Genomic DNA, 23,403 nt, shown 5'->3' on the forward strand with positions numbered 1-23,403 from the left:
AGCTTCTTCTTTCCTAATCCTACCAGCCTCAAACATCACACACCAGCCACAGGCAGGAATTTTCCCAAAGAGAGCCTTTTGCCCAAATGAGGTTGAGCCTGTTGTTTTTTTCCTGAAGTCTCTGAACTTAGTGTTTGTAAGTGGGGAGAGAGGGAAGAGGACAAGACCAGGCGTACTCAAAGATAAATTTGTTTGGTGCCAGTAACCGGCTAAGGAGGGGTGTGGCGAGCAAGATGGGAATGTGGAGAGCTTTTTGTAAATGTGTGTGAGGAGAAATATGTTCCCTTTGCATCTTTCTGCTCTGGGTCCAGGTTTGTAACTCTTTAGCTTCCAGGTTTTAGCCACCATTGGCTTAAGCTTGCCCCCTGCTGGACTCATATTTATTTCTCCAGGCCACAGAGAGACCCTCTCCGTTCCAATCTGTGGCCAGCTTCTCAAAAGCAGCAATGTGTGGGCCTTGCCAGTTTAGGCTCTGGGGTACTTGGCAAAAGTGGAGTGTGACTCATTGAGCCAGGCATGCCCACACAGCCCCAACTGCCACCCATTTTGCCCTGCCTGTGCCATAGGCATGGAGTAAAAACATTTCAACCTTTGGCAACAGTGCAATAATGGGAGGGAGAGAGGTAAGTAAGAGTTCATTTAGGAACCTACCTGCTAGAGGCTTTAAATTCCCCTCAGAAAGTGAGGGGCAGAAGATCAGATACCTTGCCCTTCACACTTTTTGGAGGGGGGCATAATTTATTAATTAAACAGAACAGAAAAAAAAAACAGGAAAAAGGGGAAAGAAAGCAAAAGAATGACAACAATATAAGCAAGGGCTTTTCTTTCTTGAATATTTGAATCTATAGTATTATGGTTGGTCATCCTGTGTGATGGTATTAAAAGTATTGTTGCAGGATGTAAGCTGTTCCAAGTAAAGCTGCCTTTTGCAATTGACTTATGGTGGTTTTGTCAATGCCAATGGTGTTCAAATGGTGCCCCAGATGTTTTGTGATTATACCAGAGGTGTTTATTATTATTGACACTATTTTTGCTTTCTTTTGTCACTGTCATCATACTTCTGTTTGCAGGTCTTTGTATTTTGTTATTTTCTCCACTCCTTTCTCTTCTAATCTGCTGTCCCCAGGTACTTGAACATCTACTGTCCAGATTTTTTTGTCTTTCTTATTGACAATTGCCAAGTGTGAAGTGTTATGTGTGTTTGAAGTTTAAAATCCCAGATCACTTTAGTGTCTTCATTTTCTGTTACTTTGTGATCCCATCAGTTCTTGCTTGCAAACAAATAATATATTTTTGCAGATATTCCAATGCACCATTGTTGCTACCTTGTCATGCTGTTACTTGTAGTCATTCCATGCAATCTTATTGCAGCAATTAATTTAATGATCCACTTTCTTCAGCTTTTTTGCAGAGATACTATTTGCTGTCTGTTGCCTTCTTCTCAATTCTGGCTTTACAGTATATGCATTTGTTCTTAAGACTTGGCCTTACGCATCCAGAATTAGCCTCTCTGTCTCTATTTTCAATTTTTCTGCTCAAAGCCATTGTCAGATCTTGTTGTTATTTGCTTTGTCTGTTAGGGTTTTTTTTAAATGCACTAGCCATGTAATATTTTGTCTTTCATGTCTCTTTTCTATTCTTCATTTGTCTTTCTTGTGAGTCAGTTTGGTCTCTCCAGTATTCATTAAGACTGCATGGTGTACTAGTTCCAACACATCTTCCTCTTTGTTCTTCAGATACATTTCCATTGTCATTATTCTTCTGGTCTTCCTAACCAGGGCTTTTAGTTTTGCTAGAGTTTTGCTCCTTGGTTCTGGGGGGGAGAAATTGTCCCCCTCAGAATGGGCTCGCAATTTGGAAGTCCTCCTAGACTCACAGCTAAGATTAGAGCAACATCTGTCAGCTGTGGCTAGGGGGACCTTTGCACAGGTTTGCCTGGTGCACCAATTGCGACTCTACTTGGATCAGGAGGCTCTCCTCACAGTCACTCATGCCCTTGTCACCTCACGGTTAGATTATTGCAACACGCTCTACATGGGGCTACCCTTGAAAAGTGTTCGGAGACTACAGTTGGTCCAGAACGCAGCTGCGCGAGCTGTCGTGGGTGCACCTAGGTACACCCACAGTACACCAATTCTCCGCGAGCTGCACTGGCTCCCTATTGGTCTCTGGTCACAATTCAAGGTGTTGGTTATTACCTTTAAAGCCCTACATGGCTCAGGGCCAAGTTATCTTCGAGACCGCCTTCTACCGCATAGCTCCCAGTGACCAGTAAGATCCCACAGAGTTGGTCTCCTCCAGGTCCCGTCAGCTAAACAGTTCCGTCTGGCGGGCCCGTGGGGGAGGGCCTTCTCTGTGGCTGCCCCAGTTCTCTGGAACCAGTTACCTCCTGAGATCCGGACCATCCCCACCTTATTGGCCTTCCGAAAAGCGGTGAAGACCTGGCTTTTCCGGCAGGCCTGGGGCCGTTGATCTCGCTATTGCGATCTGGCGAGATCCAGCCATGAATGGTGTGAATGGGTTTTAATTGTTTTTAATGTTTTAATTTTTAATGGTTTTATATATGGTTTTTAAATGCACTGTAAGCCGCCTTGAGTCTTCGGAGAAAGGCGGCATACAAGTTGAACAAACAAATAAATAAATAAATAAATAGAGTCCAGCCTTCTATTCCAGCTGTGTATCTAATGACTAGAATCACCCAGGTTCTAATTGCCTTGATGGTATTTTCTGCACTGTGTTCGCAGTTTAACATCTTCATACTTATGATATACTTACTTCTAACCTTCTTTCTGGCTTCAGTGTGCTTGATGTTGTCAGCTTGAAGAATGCCCAGGTATTTGTAGTCTTCTTCATCCAGATTCTTATTTCCAGAGGGCGTCTTGATTCCTACGGGCTTTCACTATTTTTCCTCTGTTGATGGTTGATTTGTCTAGTCTAAACTCCATTGCAGTATAGGTAGTCCTCAATTTACAACAGAGCATTTAGTGACTGTTCGAAATTACAATGGCACTAAAAAAAAGTGACTTATGAACATTTTTCACACTTATGTCCATTGCAGCACCCCCATGGTCACATGAGCAAAATTCAGCTTCATGTGGCAGCTGATTCATATTTATGATGGTTGCAATGTCCCAGGGACATGTGATCACCTTTTGTAACCTTCTGACAAAGTCAAACCAGATTAACTTAACAACCGTATTATTAATTTAACAACTGCAGTGATTCACTTAACAACTGTGGCAAGTAAGGTTGTAAAATGAAAACTCACTTAACAAATGTCTCACTTAGCAACAAACATTTGGGGCCCAGTTGTGCTCGTAGGTTGAGGACTTCCTGTAGGGCAAAGCTCACGTAACAACTCAATTCAGGGGTGCTATTCAGCAGGTTCTGACAGGTTCTGGAGAACCAGTAGTGGAAATTTTGAGTAGTTCGGGGAACCGGCAAAAAGCACCTCTGGCTGGCCCCAGAGTGGTGTGGGAATGGAGATTTTGCAGTATCCTCCCCCTGCCATGCCCACCAACCCATGCTCACAGAATGGTAGTAAAAAAAATTGAATTCCACCACCGGCTCAATTGTGGTCATAAGTCGAGGACCACCTGTATCTTGGCTGTATATACAGTCAGTGTTGAATAGCAATTCTATTTCAGTTGTTGTTCCATACAATTTTAGATGACCCATGCAAAGAAGATAGGATAGCCTACCAGATATTTTTGATAAATGGTAGCCATGGCCTAACTTGTTCTGTATTGTTCACAGGTATTAGTGCAATGAGAAACAGTCGTGGTGATAGTGAGTTGTCTTGAAAGATTCCTTTTTTGATATTAATCCCTCCCACTCTATCACTTTTGACTAGTAGTTTCCATTGTGCTATTGACCTTTGCACAAAACTTCTGTCATTTCTACTGTCTCCCATTATTTCTAGGTACTTGATTATCCAATCACATGCAAGGGAATCAAATGCCTTCTTGTAATTAATCTAAGCTGCATTCAAGTCGATCTTCTTTCTCTTGCAGTTTTCCAAAATTATCTTGTCAGTTAGAAGCTGATCTTTTGTTCCTCTGCTATTTGGGCAACTTTCTTGTTGCTCCGGTGGAAAGAGCTTGTTTTCAAAAGATATTGTTGGAGCTACTACACCACTTAGCAATTTGAAAGTTGTTGGTAAGCAGCTAATTGGCCTATAATTTCCTGGTGCTTTTGTTGGAGCTTTCATCATCCAGTATCTTTTGCCGAATGTTAACCAAGCTTCAATTTCACCTCACCAATTCACCAATATGTTGTTAAAGAGCTTGGCAACAACTTTTCTTCCAGTCCTCCTGTAACTGTTGGCCCTGGTTGCTCAGCCAACAGCCCTGAGTTGTGTAGCCCATTTGTCGTGAGATGTTCAGGAACATTTTATATGTTGTGTTTTACCGTGGCTGTTCACCGCCCTGAGTCCTGTTGGAGAAGGGCGGTATACAAATAAAATAAAATAAATAAATAAAATAAATAAATAAAATAAATAAATAAATAAACATCAACACATAGTGTGATTCTTGTTGACCCAAGCGATAACTGATCTGATATGGGTTTTGGTAAATTATTGTACGTCTTACTGTATTGTTCATGGGAGTGACACTCTTCATCTGGTTCCTCTGATGGAACCTGTCCAGCATGCTTAAACCTCTGACATAGATCTCATCCTCCCTAGAGCATAGAAGCGCCACAACCACATCAAGATAGTACCTCACTGGGGGTATTATTATAATGGTTGATCACACATTCAGCCAGATGTCTATCGTTAAGTTTCAATGAAGAATTACAATTTTTAAATAGAAATGGATTATCTCTTCTATTCTTGTTGCCGGGAGACTATAACACAGGAAATACATGTTTAGGGCCCTGAATACTCTATGGATTGAAGACTTTGTGTTACTTATGATTTATGAATGAATGGCTCACAGACGTGCAGTAGGCATGTGGTGTACTGGACTCACTTTGCACCGGCATGTGAGAGCCAATTGTTGAATTTTCTGGAATGTTATGAATCCAGTTGACAGCAGAAGTGAGCCTGGATACTTAGCACACCAATCAGCATTTTGGTGACTAGCAGGGCAACCGGAACAGAGCACACAGAGCCAATTTTTTCGTATGTGTTATAGCAATGTTATTAAAGATTAAAATTTACAACAATAAAAACTAATACAGGTAGTCCTCAACTTACAACAGTTCATTTAATGACCGTTTAAAGTTATAACAGCTCTGAAAAAGTGAGCTATGACCATTTTTTACACTTACAACCATTGCAACATCTCCATGGTCACGTTATCAAAATTCAGACACTGGCAACTGACTCATATTTATGACCATTGCAGCGTCTTGGGGTCATGTAATCCCCTTTTGTGACTTTCTGACAAGCAAAGTCAATGGGGAAGACAGATTCATTTAACAGCCGTGTTACTACTTAACAAGTGCAGTGATTCACTTTACAACTGTGGCAAGAAAGGCCATAAAATGGAGCAAGACTCACTGAACAAATGTCTCACTTGGGAACAGAAATGTTGGATTCAATTGTGGTTATAAGTCAAGGACTACCTGTACCAACTAAAAAAATTAAAAGAAGAAAAAGAAGAAAAAAGGTGAAGAGAAAAAAGAGAAAAGAAAGAAAATATAAGAATATAATAAAGAAAAGAAAAGAAATATATGAAGAAGTAACTTTAATCTTCATCACACATATAAACACGTTTAGTAACTTCTCACTTTCTCCTAAAATGTAACTAATAATTTCTTTTTCCCATGTCCCACCTCTTATCTATAAACAAGTCCGTAAAACCTCATCCTTTCAGTCTTGATGTCAGCAAAAGTCCATTAAGAGTTAGCAGAGATAACAACGTATCTATTCTAAGCTTGATCAAATAAACCAACTTTACATTCCCTCTTTTTATTTCTAACAATCTCAGAGTGGTTAAACTTTAGCTACCATGGGTTACCATGGTTTTTTTCCTAGGGTGTTATTCATAATAATTGCAGAAAGGCAATATTTGTTAACCATGGTTTGCTGTATAATCTTAAGTGGGCTGAATTTGCACAAACCATTGTTAGCAAATCATAATGGCTAGGGCAGTGATGACTAACCTTTTCCAGACCGAGTGCCCAAAGCGTGCCGTGCGAACCTTCAAAATGCAATGCGCGAGCGGCCCCCTGCACGCTCCTCATCCCCCGCGCATGCGCAGCAGAGACCTGAAGACCAGCTGGCCAGTGGGAGGCACGCGCGCATGCGCAACAGAGCTGAACTGGGGCAACTGCTTGCATGCCATCAGAGAGGACGCTGTGTGCCACCTCTGGCACATGTGCCATAGGTTTGCCATCATGGGGCTAGGGTCATATAAAACTGTAATCCAGAATCCCATCACTGTGGCTTAGCATATTGTCTGAACCAGGCCTATGACTTGTCCGGGGCATAACCGGATAATGGGAAGATAGTCAGGGAATAATTTAAAGTATGATTTAAACACTCATTTTTTTTGCAGGGTTCTTATATACAGTAAGAAATAGTTCTGTGAGCAAGATCTCTGGTGAGCTTGATCACAAACTTGTATGTACTGTATAAGACTAATGTTGTGACACTTACTTGTAAAATCAAATCCTAGGGCCTTAAAAGGTGGCTATTTCATCTGAATGTTTCAGTAATGATTGCTAAATATTAGAAAGAGAGAGATCCAGCCATATATACTTATCTTATGTCCCATGGCATATTAATTCTACTCCATCTTTCACCTTTGGAACTTGAAGTGTTGTATGTAAGGTACAGAGAGAGTCTCTTATCCAGACTGGTTCTGAGCAGTCCTTAAGTAGCTTAACCTATTCCTGAATGGGTCCTTGAGTACCCTCAGGTGATGAACTGGGACTTCTGCTTCTCAAGTGAGAAATCAGAAAATTTAAAACTCTCTACTGAGAATGATGGTTTTGAGATTAGAAGCATTCCTATTGACAAGTCTAGAAGAAATTATTTAGATGGGGAATATTATTTGGAGGACAATAAAAAACAGTGCTCTGCAAAGCAGGTAAGGTGTTCGGCAGTAAGACAAAGGAATCAGATTTCCACCCCCATTTTTGCAAAGAGCGATTTTCCAATAGCAACATTTCTGTGGCGATAGCCACATGAAGCATGACAGACTTTAGCTTTGCATTCCAAAATCTAGTGGCTTTGAGATAACTCCAAGAATTTTAGCTTTCATCTTTAAAAACAAAACCCCCAAATTTAGGCTCACAGTTGTTAAAATATAATTTTAAAAGGCTGTATGCAGAGGTATACATGTATGTATGAGCTTATGTTTGTATAAATATAACAGAAACCGATATAGAGCTAGTTAGATATTTGGAGGCACAGGACTTCTGGACTTTTGTGTAATTCTCTAAATTGCATGCAATCCATTGCCTGGAAAGGAGTCAATGGCCCTTTCTCAGACTGTTTTAAGATCTGTTTCTTTAAATTAGCCTGTGCAATCTGCTTTCCATAATTTTAGGCCAGCTGTCGTGCTGGGTTAGGATTATGGACATTGTGGTCCAATAGATTTGAAAGACACAGATTGAGGGAGGCTGCTTTAACCGCCATTGCTTCCATGTCTTGTTTTATGGTGGATTGTCAAGAAGAAATGTCAGGCTGCTCCTGGGAAGAAGGGCTCAGAAGCCAAGGAATTGCAATTGTGGTTTCCTAGCCTGTCCCCAAATGCAATTATTACCACACAAGAAAAATAACACTAAAAGATGTTATCTCTATATCTGGGCCTGACAAATTCTATCAAAAAAGGTTATTATCAAATGCAAAGAAATAAATTAACCATAGATTCCTATATACGAATCTTTGTATTTTTAAAACAAATTATTGCAAAATCTGGTTTCTGATATTTGAACTTGTTTTTTGGGCAGTTTACAACCTCACAATGTTTCCAAGTGCTTTTTAGATATGTCCATGAAACGCTGATTGAAGATACTTTCCTGCCCGCAGTGTCTATGGAGATTCTCAGTCATCCAGGTCATGGTTGTCCCAAAGGTGCTTTTTCAAAAGGGAACTGGACTTTGTTTTTCCTTGAAGACTGAAGAAGCTTCTTGGATGAGAAGCGAAATGTCTTTGAGAAAAATAAAGCCCAGTTGCCTTTTGAAAAAAACACCTTTGAGATTTCCTTCCCCTAGCTATTCTTTATCTTCTCCAGTGCATGATGTTTGTTTATTTATTTATTTATTAGTCATATTTCTATGCCGCCCACTCTTTGAGGACTCTGGGCGGCTTACACCAAAGACAGTATACTAAATAGCATATTGCCCCCTAACAATCTGGGTCCTCATTTTACCCACCTCGGAAGGATGGAAGGCTGAGTCAACCTTGAGCCGGTGAGATTTGATCCGCTGATCTGCTGAACTAGCAGTCAGCCGAAGTAACTGCAGTACTGCACTCTAGCCACTGCGCCACCTCGGCTCTTAGTTGTATTTCACTAATTGATAATTACCATGAGAAACCCATTTATTGTTTCATTAATCTGGCCAGTGCAATAAATGAGACATCCTCCATTTACAAATATCCAAAATACTGTGAATAATAATACTATTATTCTTCTGGGGTTGGATGCTGTTCACTCCTTCCTTAACAACACACTTCCTTTTTTCTTGGCACAGAGCTGGCTACTTTCTGATCAAGATGGAATGTGGCAGGGAAAGAATTCGGATAGAGCTGGATAACTAGCTATGGGAAGCTGGAGATAACCAGCTAAAACCCATAACATCCCTCTGAAAGGTCAGGCAACCACATCAGAGAAGATTGTGGGTCAATCACCAGAACCCAAGCAACTTGAAGGCTTGAGATTGCTACTCAGAGAGGCTTGTGGTCTTCGAGGACAGTGCCACACCTCTTAAATAGCAGAGTCAGAGGAAACTGTGATCAATGAAAGGCCCATGTTCTAGCTATTTAGCCCACACTCCAAAATATATCCGTGGGAACCTGCTTAACACAGCAGGGTTTAGGACAGAGTAAACCAATGGGAGGGTGCAAGATAGTGTCTCATTCTGGCATGTAAACGAAGAAAAATTGGTGGGTATGTGAAGAAGTGGGAAAGAAAGTTTTCCACAGAAAGAATTTAAAGAGATGCAAAGAAAGTTTCCCTTCTTTCATTAAACAGGAAATGAAAATACTCCAATAATTACTGACCTGTTTGTTTAAGGCTCCATTGTACTCCACGAATTGTATTAGTTAAAACTTATTAGCAATCTTCAGTGGTGTGCTCTTGAATATATGAGTAGACTCTACATTCTTGTTCATTCTTAATTTACGTTAGCCTTTGCCAGTTTGGGAAAGATTTATTTTGGTTTGTTACTGTCCTACAAAATTTCCGTTTCACGGAATGGGTACTTGGCAGTGGCGAAATCTAAAATTTGGTACTACCGGTTCTGTGGGCGTGGCTTGGTGGGGGGAGTTAATGTGACTGGGTGGGCGAGGCCAATTTTTTTTTTTTAACTTTTAAAACCATTTTTTCTACAACCTCTTCGGTGAAGACATTGTAAAAAAATGTTTTCAAAAGGCTCTGACGATCCCAGCTGAGTTGCCTGATCGTCAGAGGGTTTAAAAACCCTCTGACGATCAGGCAACTCAGCTGGGATCGTCAGAGCTTGGATCATCAGAGGCATTTAAAAGAAAAAAAGCCTCTGATGATCGCGCAGCTCAGCTGGGCATGGGGGGGGGGGCAGGGATTTTTGCAACCGGTCAGGGCCGGATTTTCCTATAGGCTAACTAGGCTTCAGCCTAGGGCCTCAAGATCAAGAGGGGCCTACATTCAAATTGTTAGCAAAATTAAAATTACACTTTCATTATAGGTGAAAGGGCCTCATAAGTGGAATAGCCTAGGGCCTCTTTTCATCTAAATCCGGCCCTGCAACCGGTTCTCCGAACAACCCGCCTCCATCGCTATCGGATCAGGTGATCCAGTCCGAACCGGGAAGATTTCACCCCTGGTACCTGGCTCTTATAAGTAGCTACTAAGCAGGGCTTTGATTCCCTGCTTTCCAAAAGTAGACTCAACACCCTTATCTGCCAAATTGCAGATAAGGAATCCATTAATGAGGCCTATAACCCAGTGCAGGGATTAAATGGTGGAGTTCTGGAGGCTGGAAACAGACCTCCCTTCATCTTCTTTTGCAAAACTGCCAATCCCAGTCAAATCCTTTGACAGAAAGAATGTAAGAACAAAGCTTGCTTGCCTAGAAATTTTGAAAGGGAGAAGCCCTTTTTCTCTCTGCCCTCCCTGCCTCTCCTGTGTATAGCTGGAGCAGGGTGGGATGGGGGTAAGAGCTGCATTCTTCGCCATGGGCTGCGCTCCACGGCTTTGCTATTGTTGCAGTTCATGACATCAACATCCTTGGAGTTGATTGAGTTCCTCATCTGTTGTGAATCAATAAAAGACAGATGGGGGTGGGGAAGAAGCGACCCAAAGAAGCTTTCATATCATTCATGAGTCTGGCCCTTATAGCTGAGAAAGAAGGAAGCAGGGCTTCTGCCAAAGGGAAACCAGTTTTTGCATTCTCTGTTTCTTAGGGGGAGATTTCATAGACAATGAGGCCCTCCACAGCTAAAAGGAATCTCCATTTTTTGGAAGCATTGTTCATCTGAAGGACTTGTAGCAATTGGGGATTCTGCATGGTGTGGAATCACATAAAGAACATGGAGAATTTTTCCCCACCAGGTTAGATTGATAGTTTTTTGTTAAGGCCTGGGGCTCTTTGCCAGAGTTTTGTGACTGAGATCTTTCTGTGTACTAAATGCCCACTGCTTAAAAAGCCTTGAAAAGATATTTAGAAACCTTCCATCTCCATATTGCACTACGGAGGAGTGACCTTGTTTAACAGTCTCCTGGAAAAGGAGCAGCAGAGAGTGGTGCCAGCTGGTATGAAGTACAGAGCAGTGGGCCTTCAATAGTCATACAGAAAGAATTTATAGCAGACACAGTGCCTTTCCCCCCACTGCCAAAAAGCCTACCAATTTTTTTGTGGTGTTCTCAATGTATATGGAATATTATTATATCACGTCCCTTCACCATTGTAAATCACAGCCAGGCTAAAATTTGATGAAATCAAAACTATTACCCAATTATATATTTTTTTCTTCATAGTGTTAACTGTAGGGTCCCCCTTATTTTGGATCAACCATTTGATCCATTGTTGGTGACAGAAATTGATTGACCAGCTTGTCACCCAAGTCTGACATTGCGGGCTGAGAAAGAGTGACTGATCCAAAGTCACCCAGCCAGCTCTCATGACTAAGGCAGGACTAGAACTCACAGCCTACTGGTTTCTAGGTTAGCATCTTAACCACGAGACTGAACCAGCTCTCAGCTAATTATAATACTAGGATAAAAATAAAACTATACAGAAATAAATAACATTTCTGCCATTAGATGGAGCTCTTGCAATTAGCTGTGAGAGCAATGTCTTACAAAATACTCAAAAGGAAATCTGTTTTCCAATTTGCCAAATGTTTTCTGTTTTTCTACCCCATTTTATTGCATTTGCTTGATACCCGAAATAACAAACTAGCAAGCCATATTTTAGCGTAGTATGATGTGCAAATCCTACCAATGTGTGACTTCATGATTCAGTGCAGGGGTGAAATCCAGCAGGTTCTAACAGGTTCTGGAGAACCGGTAACAGAAATTTTGAGTAGTTTGAAGAACCAAAAAATACCACCTCTGGCTGGTCCCAGAGTGGGGTGGGAATGGAGATTTTGCAGTATCCTTCCCCTGCCACGCCCACCAAGCCAGTACCACAGAACCGGTAGGGAAAAAAAATGGATTTCACCCCTGGTTCAGTGTATTGTGAAACGGGGTTAATTTAGCCAAATAACCATGGTTTAGTTAACTACAGGTAAGTGTGTTAAGGGAACAGTCAGCAGCCCCCTTAATTTCTTCTCATGTTTTAACCCTAATTTTTTTGTGACCATAAAGCAGAAAAAAATGATCAGCTGTTGTTTCCAGTCACACGTCTTTCCACCCCTCTGTGGTTAGCTTGGTTGCCCACAGATACTGATGTGTGGGACATTTAAGAAAAGAGACTTCCCTTGGGCTGCAACTGATTGGGAAGCCAGACGTAGTTCTTCCCCACCTTATAATTAAGATAAGGATTAAGAACTCCAAACCTTACCTACAAGGATGTGTGTGTGTGTGTACGCACGCATGTACTGACACCATTGAGTCAGTATTGGGACTGCCTGGACAAGTCCCTGCTGTTTTTTTGGCAAGGTTTTTTGGAAGTGGCTTGCCATTGACTGTTTCCTAGGATAGAGAGAGAGTGACTAGCCCAAGGTTACCCAGCTGGTTTGGCGTCTCAGTCAGGATTAGAATTCACGGTCCCCTGTTCCTATACTAGTGCCTTAAGCAATACATCAAACTGGCTCTCTACACAGGGCTTTGATCAATATATTTTTCTTCTTTGGGGGGAAAAAAGAAAAGAAAACTATTTATTTTCCAGGCAAATGAATGAGAACAGGTTTTTCTAAGTCTAGACTAAAATTTTGATGGAACATTAAGTGATATTTTCTAGCACTGGATATCTTGTCTCTAAACACAGTAGTGTTATCTATCTGAAAGGTAGATTCATTGGAGAGATAATTACTCAGACAGAGGTTCCTTGAATTCAGTGAGGATTTCTTCAGTGCATGCGGTTAGAGCAGGCTTTTCATGACAGCCACAGTGGATAGAAATTTTGAACACTGTAGCCCCAACACATCTGGAGAGCTTCTCTATGAGAATCTATCTCTTTGTACAGTATTGCAAGCTTTAGCCTTCTCTTCAGCTGGGCTAACAAAAGAACATGAGAGCTAGTGGCAGTTGGCAGTGTTATTTTAAACCACGGTTGTAGTTGTCTATCACTTCTGGGTCTATTGTGTGAAATTCATTTTTGTTTTGTGAGTTTCTTCTATTGCTTTTTTAAGTTTTCAAAGTTTCCAAGCTTATAAGGGGATAGGAGTTTGAATAGCTGAACAATCTACTTCCAGACCCAATGAAGTCTGTTGGCTGAGACTGAGTGACAGCCATGCTTTTCATGTCTGAAAGTGGACTAGAACTTACAGTCTCCTAGTTTCTAGTCACTATGCCAAACTGGCTCTCATGTCTTGCATTTGACAGAGGTTGGGGATTTGTAGTGCTCCAGACGTTGCCTAATTATACAATCCAGTATCCCTTGTTGTTGTTGTTTTTCATATTGTCTGGAATTTCTGGAATCTGTTGTTAGTGATATTAAGAGAACCATAACTTCCTCACTCCTATATCATGTGAAAGGAGGTCACACAAACCAAACATTTTTGTGTACTTCTTTACATGTGACTTACAGAAAGAGTGGAAAATCTTTGACCCATTAATTACCTGCAACGCAATCCATTTCTTCATAGTGTCTGAAGTCCCCTTCAAGTGAATGTCTGAATATCTGCATTTTTGTGTCATATTTAGAAGAAGCAAGGTCTTTGTAAATAAAAAAAATATTTTAAAAAAAGAAGAGGAAAAGTCTGACTATGTTATCTCACCACACCCTCTGGATAGAGATGGGACCAGAGGTGGCCTGCTGCCGGTTCAGGCCAGTTTGTCTGAACCGGTTGTTCTGATTATGCACGGTTTGGAGAACCGGCAAATCGGACCACCGGCTGGCCCTGCCCCTCTCATTTTTGGGCTGTTTTTTGGGCTGTTTTCAGGCCATTTTTTCGGCCAAAATTGGCCCGAAAATCAGCCTGACAAAGGCCCAAAAAAATGGCCTGAAAATGACCCAAAAAGCTGTCCGTGAGAGGAAAAGAAGCTGGGTTAGCCGGACCCAAATGTGTCCCAGGTTCCCTCATCCCAGGAGCAGCAACCTCGCACTCTCCTCTCTCTGCTAGCTCCCTTCTTCACACGGGATCGCCCAGCAATCGAGATGAAGAGGGAGAAGGAGGCGGTGTTTCTGTGTGCTCCCATTTCTGTGTAGCACTCTCCCCTCAATGCTAGCGGCTTCTGCTGCCCCCTTCTCCCTCTCCATCTCCGCTGCTGGGCGATTCCATGCAAAGAAGGGGGCTAGCAGAGAGGGTGAGGTTGGTGCTTCTGGGATGAGGGGACCCGGGAAGTGTCTGCGTCCAATTTACCCAGCTTCTCCTCCTCTCACAGCCAGCTTTTCCAGTCTAGCTTGTTGCAGTCTCTCTCTCTCAAACACACACACACACGCACACACATAAAGAGGTTGGATCTTTCTTTCCTCCCATTCCCTCCCCCACTGGAGACCCCTGGATTCCCTCCCTAACCCTGCCTCTCCCATACAGGTACCACCCACACAAGTGACGTAGAGTTGGCCACTCAATCACATGACCCGCCCAGCCACGCCCAGCCAGTCATTAGAGCAGAGAACCGGTTGTTAAAAAATTTGGAGCCCACCACTGGATGGGAGTCAGGTAACTCAAATAACCCTTCTAGAAGTCCCACTGCTTTTTTCCCCAAAAATGACACTGTGCCTTTGGCATATGAAAAATAGCTGTTTATCCATTGAAGCTTTCCTCTCCTGTTCAGATTCTTTTTATGAGATAGTCCTGTATAAGTTTACGTGCTGGCTGCCTGATTTGTTAGACTTCGGGCTACTTATGTGAAAGGAAAAAAAATACCAGTGTTTTCCAAATAAAAACTTGTTTAGGTTTTGCCACCTGGTCCTTTTGCTCTCAGCTGAATAAAAGGGGAAAGGCAGATTACTTTTACCCAGTTCCTTCTTTAGTACAGAATGATTGTAGAACATTTTTTGAAGATGAAAAAGCCTTTAAAAAACAAGTTATTCTGATTTCCTTTAGATTTCCTCCTTTCTGCTCTGCTTGGCTGACCCTATTGGTTGAGTTTGTCATGCATGTTGTATAATCAGCTCCTTGGAAATGGTTTTGCATTAATACGCCTATTTGCAAAATATTTTAATTAGCCCAAGGAAAACCACAATTACCAGAGTTTCCTTTTCAGCCCGTATTTCCATATGTCAGTGAGCCCACCGCATTTAGAAGGGTAGGAGGAGTTGCAAAGCCGTTCCTCTATGTAACACAATCTTTTTATTCCAGCCACCATCCTCAAGGTAATTGGAGCAAAGGAGAACAGAAAACTATAGTCCAAAGAATAGAAGTACCTTTCAATGCAGGTCACGCAATATTTGCAGGAATGAGCTTGGGAAATTTCTAGAGGAAACCATATCAGTGACAATGAGGAGGAGGGATGCAAAGCGTTTTCTGTGGCTAGTGCACTTGTTTTACCCTGATCTTTATCATCCATCCTGATATACTCCAACTTCTGTATTGTCCGATTTAATTCAGTTGCTAGGATCAGGATTATCCTGCCTGGCTACTTTGGTGGTCCACACAAACCAAACTTTAAAGCTACATTTCTGGGAAAAAACCTGTGCCTACTCTCCCTAGTCCCTTTTGGCATTCTTATTATTTAGCCAGTTCTACAGAAGCTGAGCTACGGGAGCCTCAGAGACCTGAGTCTCTGGATGAGTATTCCATAGCACCCAAGTCATTCCAGACATTGCCTGTCTCCAAAATAAGAACTATGCAAATATGCTCTTATCCATTCACCTTATTCCGATGGTTATAAATGTAAGAATTGCTTCCTTGGTTGAATGAGGCCAAGAGACAGAGTGTGGAAAGCCTGATATCTGTAAGAATCTTGCATTCTCAGATGTGCACTTATGGCCTTGTTCATCCTCAACATTTAGCAGTAGAATGTACAAAGGCAGAATATGGTATTTGTGATATTCCATTGTTTTCATTTGATGGCAGGTAACAACAGATAGTGCTGTCCCTTTGATTATCCCCCATCATTGAAACACAGCTCTATTGTTCTCTTATTCTGCGCCGTGGTGGAACTGTGGTTGGAATGCAGTACTGCAGGCTACTTCTGCTGACTGTCGGCTGCCAGCAGTTTGGCAGTTCAAGCCCCGGTGAGCCCAAGGTTGACTCAGCCTTCCATCTTCCGAGGTCGGTAAAATGAGGACCCATATTCTTGGGAGCAAATTGCTGACTCTGTAAACCGCTTAGAGAGGGCTGTAAAGCACTGTGAAGCGGTATATAAGTCTAAGTGCTATTGCTATTTGCTCTGGCTGGACCCCCATTTATGTCTATGTGTTGCTAACCCTCTATTCCTGAAACATTCTCCCTTGAAATACCAAAGAAAATACTGCAGGCAGTTTGAGATGACAACTATTGGCCTATGTGGCTTTTTAAATTGGAAAACCTTAACAGCTTGGTGAAGCTAAAGTGTCTTTCGGGTAGCTGTTAGTCATAATTACCAAAAATAAGATTCTTAGGGCAGAAATAAAGAAGCAGTTGTCTCCCTCAATCCCTTGCAAGCAGCTATGCTCCTTGTAAATGATGGGGTTGAAAATAGAAAGAGCTGGAAGGCTGTCCTAGAGCAGAGCCTCCCCCTGCCCATCTGTTATTTTCTCTTTCGCATTTTACCAGTAAAAGTTTTTTTTTTCCTCTGTGCATCTTGACAATGTTGGTGATACTGGAAGAGTCTTTATGATCACTGTAATGTCAGAAGAATCCAACTGCTCAAGTTGCCTGTTTATTTTTACTTAACAGGCATTGCCATTTTAATCCCCGTTTGCCCAAAGGGCTTGCAGAAATTAGGGTTGTCAAGTGATTATAAAGTTGTAGCAATTCAAAAGAAGAAGAGAAAAAAAACCTGTTCAAGCAGCCATCTTGAACAAACCTGCAAAGAAGATACCATCGTTAAATAAATCCCATCAACCGGATTCTGTTCTAATGCTTTTGCTTTGCTAATTAGTTTGATTATTCTAGGGAGCTCTCGTATTTATGTTTTCTTTGAGATCTGGAAAAAAATGGGAAAACTTGCTCACTTAGGTGATGGCTTTTACATTTTAAAACATGATATTGCAACAGTGATAACAAGCTGCCTATGTAGGACTGGGGTTGTTAATCCCTTTTTTTCCCCCTTCCATTCAATTGTGTCTAATTCCTGGGAACTGCATGGACAAGTCCCTGCAGTTTTCTTGGCAAGGTTTTTTAGAATTGGTTTACCCTTGCCTCCTTCTTAGGGTTGAGATAAAGTGACTGGCTCAAGGTAGCTGCTTCATGCCAAAGTAGGACTAGAATTCACTATATCCCTGATGTCTTAACCATATCACATTATGCTGAGTAAGTGCTTTTTGCTCTTAAGATGATGATGAAGGTACTAAGATTACAAAACTTTATGTGCAAATATTACAAGTTTGTATTATGAAGAAACTGGCTGAAAAATAACTGGCTATTTTTTATGCATTACAAAATATTCCGAATTCAGGAACGTGATTTTTTTTTTTAGAACAGACTCTTTAACCAAGAAGGCATGAATCACCTTTCATAAACATGGGACCAGTTGCAATTTACTGAGAAGGTTAGGCAAGCAGGTGATGGTCCTCATGTTTCCACAGATCCTCTCCAGATCTTGAACTACAGAATCTGAAAATATGCCACATTCATAGGAAGTGTGGTTACTTTCCTGTGGCCTTCCCTCATATTGGTATCCAAATTGGGCCAAATCCAATCAACCATTCCTGCTAAGAATGCTGAAAATTGCCCACAGCAAGTTCAATGTATTCTTTGCAAGATTCCTTCATGCATGCTAAATAGTTGACCAATTTGCATTTTTCAAAAGCTGTTCAGAGAAACCCAACATATTCAGTAAAACATGCTAAATCTTTGAATTAATTTTCAGAGAGTGAATCAACATGTATTTAAAATGATGTAGTGGACAGGACTGAATTATTTCTGGAAACTCAAGTTCAAGTCCACCTTCAGACATAGAAACTCAATGGATTACTTTAGATAGGTCACTCTCCATCAAATCAATCCATCTTGTAGAATCCAATCTGGGTCAGTCACTGGGACTAGAGGTTTAGTCTTCCGAGCTTTTAGATTCATCCCCAGGGAACTTCTCGCTAACATAGTGTCCATCTTGTAGAGTTGGTGCTATAGGGAAAAAAAAAATGCAGGATGAAGTATTTGTGAACCAATAGAGAATAAATTAGAGAGAGAGAGAGAGAGAGAAAGAGAGTTAACAGATAAAAATAATTCTTGCTTATATGTCCTACCCATAAATGTCACTTTCTTTTGTTGATGCCCTGTTGTTTTACATTCAGATTCCTGAATGGCTCCATTATCATGTGAAAGAAAGGAAATGCATCGTCTTCTGTGTATGGAAGAGAGCATCATAATTGGTTCAGTTGCATACTTCATTTGGAAACTGGAAGGGGCCTCTCGATTGTGGAGTTATCCCCAAAGTAGGCCACCAAAAAGTGGGGTACTTGGAGAATAAGGAAGGTGAATAGAATGTCAGGCAAACACAATGCCTTTATTTAAAAACTCTGGATCTACCACCTCTCCCTCTGGAGGAAAAATGCCAACCATCTGATGTGTGGGCTTTTCCCTGGCAGCAGGAAAACTGAAGGGAGGTGGGAACAAAATAAATGTCAGTTTTTCATTTTTCCAGACATGCCACTTTATAAATGCAGGCATCTCTGGTAGAAGGAAAGCAAAGATACTGAACCAGTGCCCAACGTTGATGGGAAAGGGGGATTTTGTCTGTTGGTTTTGTGGAAGTAATCAGTTGGAGAGGGGAATATTTGCAGCCACTGTTTTGAGGAAAGGTGAAGTGAAGAAGGGGGCTAGTCCCAAGCTGGTACTCACAAAGAACAGAGTATAGAAGGCAATGCTAAAGAAATTGGAAAGAAAGAAGAGACTGAAGTTATGGGCCAGGTGCTGTTCTGTGCACAGCAAGGTGAGTTTGGCAGGCTTGGGACAAGGACCAATTACCAGGTAGAAGCAGGAACCCCATGCCCTTATCTATTGGAGCACCAGGTTTGCTGTTGTCACTACCATCAGTTCTTCTAACTATTAGGATAGCAACTATAATTTCAGAATGACCACAGAACTGTTCCTGACAAAGCTAGGAAACATCTAAATATATGCCACCAGAAAAGCAGAAGGGAAAGTATGCATTGAGTATACTTCTTTATACTAACTGATTATTTGATTATCTGTCTGTTCCTTTCAAAGAAACATTAGTGCATTCATTCTAAACTATGGTTAGAGACAACATTGAGGGCAACAAGAGTTTGCCACAAAATTACTTTTCTGGTAATATTCTGACTTGGAGCTGAGCACAATATCTGTGGCCAAGATACTTCCTTGTAAAGCCTTCATAGTGCTGCAGATTCCCATGAAAAACATTGCTAAATGTGTCTCTAAATTTGCATTCAGACATACAGATGGCACAATTCTTCAATATATTAAACTGACACAAACCCCTTCTTTTTCTTCTCTTCCTCTAGAACTCTTGGGATCAACTAAACGACTGAATGTGAACTACCAGGATGTGGATGGGTATGTAATTAAACAAAGACGAAAGTATTCATGATTTAAATAGAATTTTATTACTTAGTTTTTTAAAAGATATATATGGCTGCCTAATTTGAAAACTGTGGGTCTAACCAGCATATCATAAATTAAAAACACAACAAAATGAGCTACTTTAATTAAAATATAAAAACTTGATTGTAATAGGCAACCAAGAAATCCCATTTACGTACAGTACCTCTCAGTCTAGGAAATTCCCATCATCCTACCCCGAAAACTTGAGAACAACACAGGTTTTTAATGTCTTTCTAAAGGTAACAAAGTAGGGGACAAATGTATGTTGGGGAGATTACTCCAGAGTTCAGTTGCCACAATAGAAAAGCCATGCTTCCTGGGTCCCACCATTGAGTCAGGGAGGGGACACAAAATGTGCCCACCCAATTGGAGCGTGTGGGATGACCAAATATTATAGGGGAGAATCAGTCCTGCAGAAACTCAGTTCTTCATTAGGGACATATGAAGAATTTGTAGTTATTGCTTTCTCCATTACAAGCTGAAGGATAACACTATATGTTTTGTCTCTTGGCCTGCCATTGACTCCCTGTATGACCTTGTGTCCATCACTTCACATTATGAGTTCAAAACGCAAATCTAAAATACTGTCCTTAAAATACTGCAGGCAGATACTTCATTCAAATTCTTAATCCTTAGTCCTTGTGTCCTACAAACGGGTATAGTAATAGTTTATAACTCCCAAATGGCTGGCAAATTAGAGAAAGCCAAATGTGAGCTTGTATCAAGAGAGATTTGGGATCTGCAGCCACAGACCCTTTGAAGAAATATCACTGTGCTTCCTGAAAAGAAAAAAAAATCCCAAATCACTTCTGAAGAAGTACAATAATTTCCCAGAATAGCTACAGTACAATGGATTAAGGGCTGAGGTCATATCATACATGTATAATTCAGTAGGTTAACGCCACAGCTGTTTAAATGCATGAACATGTAGCTAATGATCCTCAATCATTATCTATTTATATTATTACCAGTACAATATTATTTCCCAATCCTGATATTAAGTGGAGCAGAATGATTTTCTAGTTGCCACCTCCTTTTATTTTTGCAAACCAATTGTTCTAACAGGAAGATTGCATCTTACTCCCACAAATTTTCAAATGAATGAGGCAAATATGCCTTTGTGACAGTTTGTCTTTTGGCATTCGAATTAGAAGGAATAACTCGGATTTTGAGCTAGATGCAGTCTAAGATAAATGTGTGTATGAAGAAATGTGATGGAAATTTTCCAAATATTCCCTTCCACAATGAATTGTGGGGACTTGGCACAAATAAAATACAGAACAAATAAACTAGTCAGACGCTCAACCTAGATATTAGGCCCAGGCCTCCTATTAGGTAGAAGGAGGAACCTATGTGAGGGAGTAAGCGAAGGCAAAAAACTTAGACTTCTGTTTTGTTATTGGGAATATTGCTAGGAATAGAGGGATGTGCTTGAGCTATTTCTGCCTCATTTGTCAAAATAATTTGACTTTGTTTACTTTACACATTGATTGGAAAAGTTTGTTGCTTCATCTTAGGCAGAAAAATGTCTTGAGATAGCCCTGCTAGAGATTGCATGCTGACAAAGAGACGAGGTGAAAAATTCTGAGGAAAAGTCATAAAAATTTTGAGGAACGGTCATAAAAATCATAGATGAGTCTTGAATGGACCATAGGAGATATTCAAATTGGAATGTACTAGTGTTGCAATCCTATCCACTAGAGCAGCAATCTCCAACTTTTCTAGCTTGGCAGCCCGGCCTGGCGGTGGGGTAGGCATATGAGTGGTAGGCGAACAAGTGCACCCTCAGCTCCATTTGTGGGAGTGGCAGATGCGTATGCCATCCACTCATGTGAATGGAGTTTTGTGCGTGAGCGGAGGGTGCTTGCACTTGTGTGCAAAGCTCCATCTTGTGAACAGCAAACACTTGCGCTCACACGTGAAGTTCCACTCACACGAATGGAGGGTGCTTGTCCTACTGTGCGAAGCTCCACTGATGTGAGCAGAGCTTCATGTGCGCATGCTTGTCCATCTTTCCTGCAGCCCAGTTTTGAATGAGCCATGGCCCACTACTGTTGGGGACCCCTGCACTAGAGATTAATAGTAGTACTGATAGTGGTCTTTTCATAAGCATTTTGCCATATAAAGTAGTAAAATATGGCATTAAGTAGTCAACATAATTTAACAATTCAATGTAAGATTACCCCAAAAGCTTGAATTCACTAAAACTGAGTTAAATTTTAAGTTTAAATAAAGAATTTTAGAGCCTAAGGTGGCACACAGCAAGAGATCTTATAGAGCCCAGGAGCAGGTCAGAATAATTTCTTTTGACACACTTTTCTGTCAGTTGTTCACAAACATGCTGAGTTGAAAGTTGGTTTATGAGTGTATCTCTTCCAACATTCTTTCAGAAAAAGGGGATCTGTAGATACCCCATGTGGTGGTGGTGGGGAGAAATTCTAGTTGTGGGCAAAGAACTTGTACTATCAACAAGGGCATTATTACTTCTTGATACTTTTATTCCTTATATGCCAGATACAAACTTACAGAATGATGGAAATGGAAATGGTGCAGTTGACATGAGAAGAACCATTCATACACACCCATATCAAATATACATAAATACATAATAAATTTATGTTTGGAATGCAGGAAATAAATTTTTAATGTAGCTTTTATAAATTATTTTGCCACCAGGAATTTGCCAGGACTTCACTTTTATAAGATGAAATAAATGTTCTAGAAACTCATAAATTTTGAAATTCATAATGCTTCTGTGTTTGGTAAAGTTTACGTTTGTATCAATTTATAACACATTTGATGTATTTATTAGTGCAGAGTTTAATCATCTAACTATTTAACAAACCTTAAAAGCTAACATTTCTTTAATGATTCTAAGAATTAATTCATTGTTGAGCTCTTGTATCTTAAACCATTGATTACATCCTTCTCTTGTCAACAGCAGCTGTTCTCTAGTGTTTCCTTGCTTTCTGTAGACTAAATGTTGTATTATACTACACTCCAAGAATTGAAAACAAATAAATGCTATGGGAGTTAGAACCATGTGTTTCAGCTTTTACCATGGTTTCATGGGGTTTCATAGTTAAGAGACATAGATAGCTACACGTCAAGAAGACGTTGATTATAATCTCACTTTGTCAGGTTATCATTAGGTGGTTTTAGCCAAACCACTTGCTTCAGGTTCACTGATGCCAATTCTAATATGAGGAAAGATCTGGACACAAGTCAGCCTGGATAATGTTAAGCCTTCTGGTGGGTTATTGTTCATGGTTCAGGCAATTTTCTCAACATTGTCCCACGGCTCTTCTCCAAGATACATCATGGGATCTAGCAGTGATGAGATGGGGCATCTCTGCATTCGTGCTATCACTGCTCCATTTGTCAGATAACATTGGTGGTGTGAGGCGATTGCCCAATCTCAGTTGTGTCTCGATTTAGGGCTGAATGGATACTTCAGAGTCGCTTGATGGACCAAAGGGACAGAAAGTGTCCTTTTATTGGTTGTTTCAGTAACACTGAGAATTTCAGCAGAAGTGGCAGACTGCCACAACCTCCCTGGGACTACCACAGGTTATCAACTCCTGCTAGGCAATGCCAATACAGCTCTCGGTGGCTATTCTTCCTAGCTCTTTGGGCCTGCCCCTTGGATTGGGCACAGGGCTCTTTCAGATGCTCTGGCCAGTCTTCCTGGCTGTGAGAGCTCTCCTTCCCATTGAGAGGTTACCGTGGGGATAATTGGAGCCTCCAGGCCTGCAGCAGAAGCTCAGCATGAGGTGACTGCTTGCTGGCTGCTTCTGGCTAAGAAAAGACCTCCCTGACGGAGACTGTCATCGTGCACAGGGGGACTAGTGGTGTTGGTATTCCTTGCGTTAATGGCTGCTATTAAATCCTCTCAGACAGGCTCCTACAGGAGGCCAAAAGACACAACTGCTTCCAATCTGCGATGGATGCCCATCGCTATTGAA

General features: G+C 41.1%; 1 protein-coding gene across 1 annotated transcript in view; it reads left to right on the plus strand.

Annotated features, from left to right (window-relative positions):
- The window catches only part of CASKIN2 (CASK interacting protein 2), a 109,106-nt gene that overhangs the window by 53,708 nt on the left and 31,995 nt on the right, over nt 1-23,403 (plus strand). The window contains exon 3 of the mRNA XM_070937568.1: nt 19,339-19,390. Coding sequence (XP_070793669.1) covers nt 19,339-19,390 — 52 coding nt within the window. The remainder of the gene's footprint in view (nt 1-19,338; nt 19,391-23,403) is intronic.

This window comes from Pituophis catenifer, unplaced genomic scaffold, assembly GCF_029215685.1.
Source record: "Pituophis catenifer annectens isolate HBS135680 unplaced genomic scaffold, rPitCat1.0.hap2 SCAF_2, whole genome shotgun sequence".
Classification (NCBI taxonomy): domain Eukaryota; kingdom Metazoa; phylum Chordata; class Lepidosauria; order Squamata; family Colubridae; genus Pituophis; species Pituophis catenifer.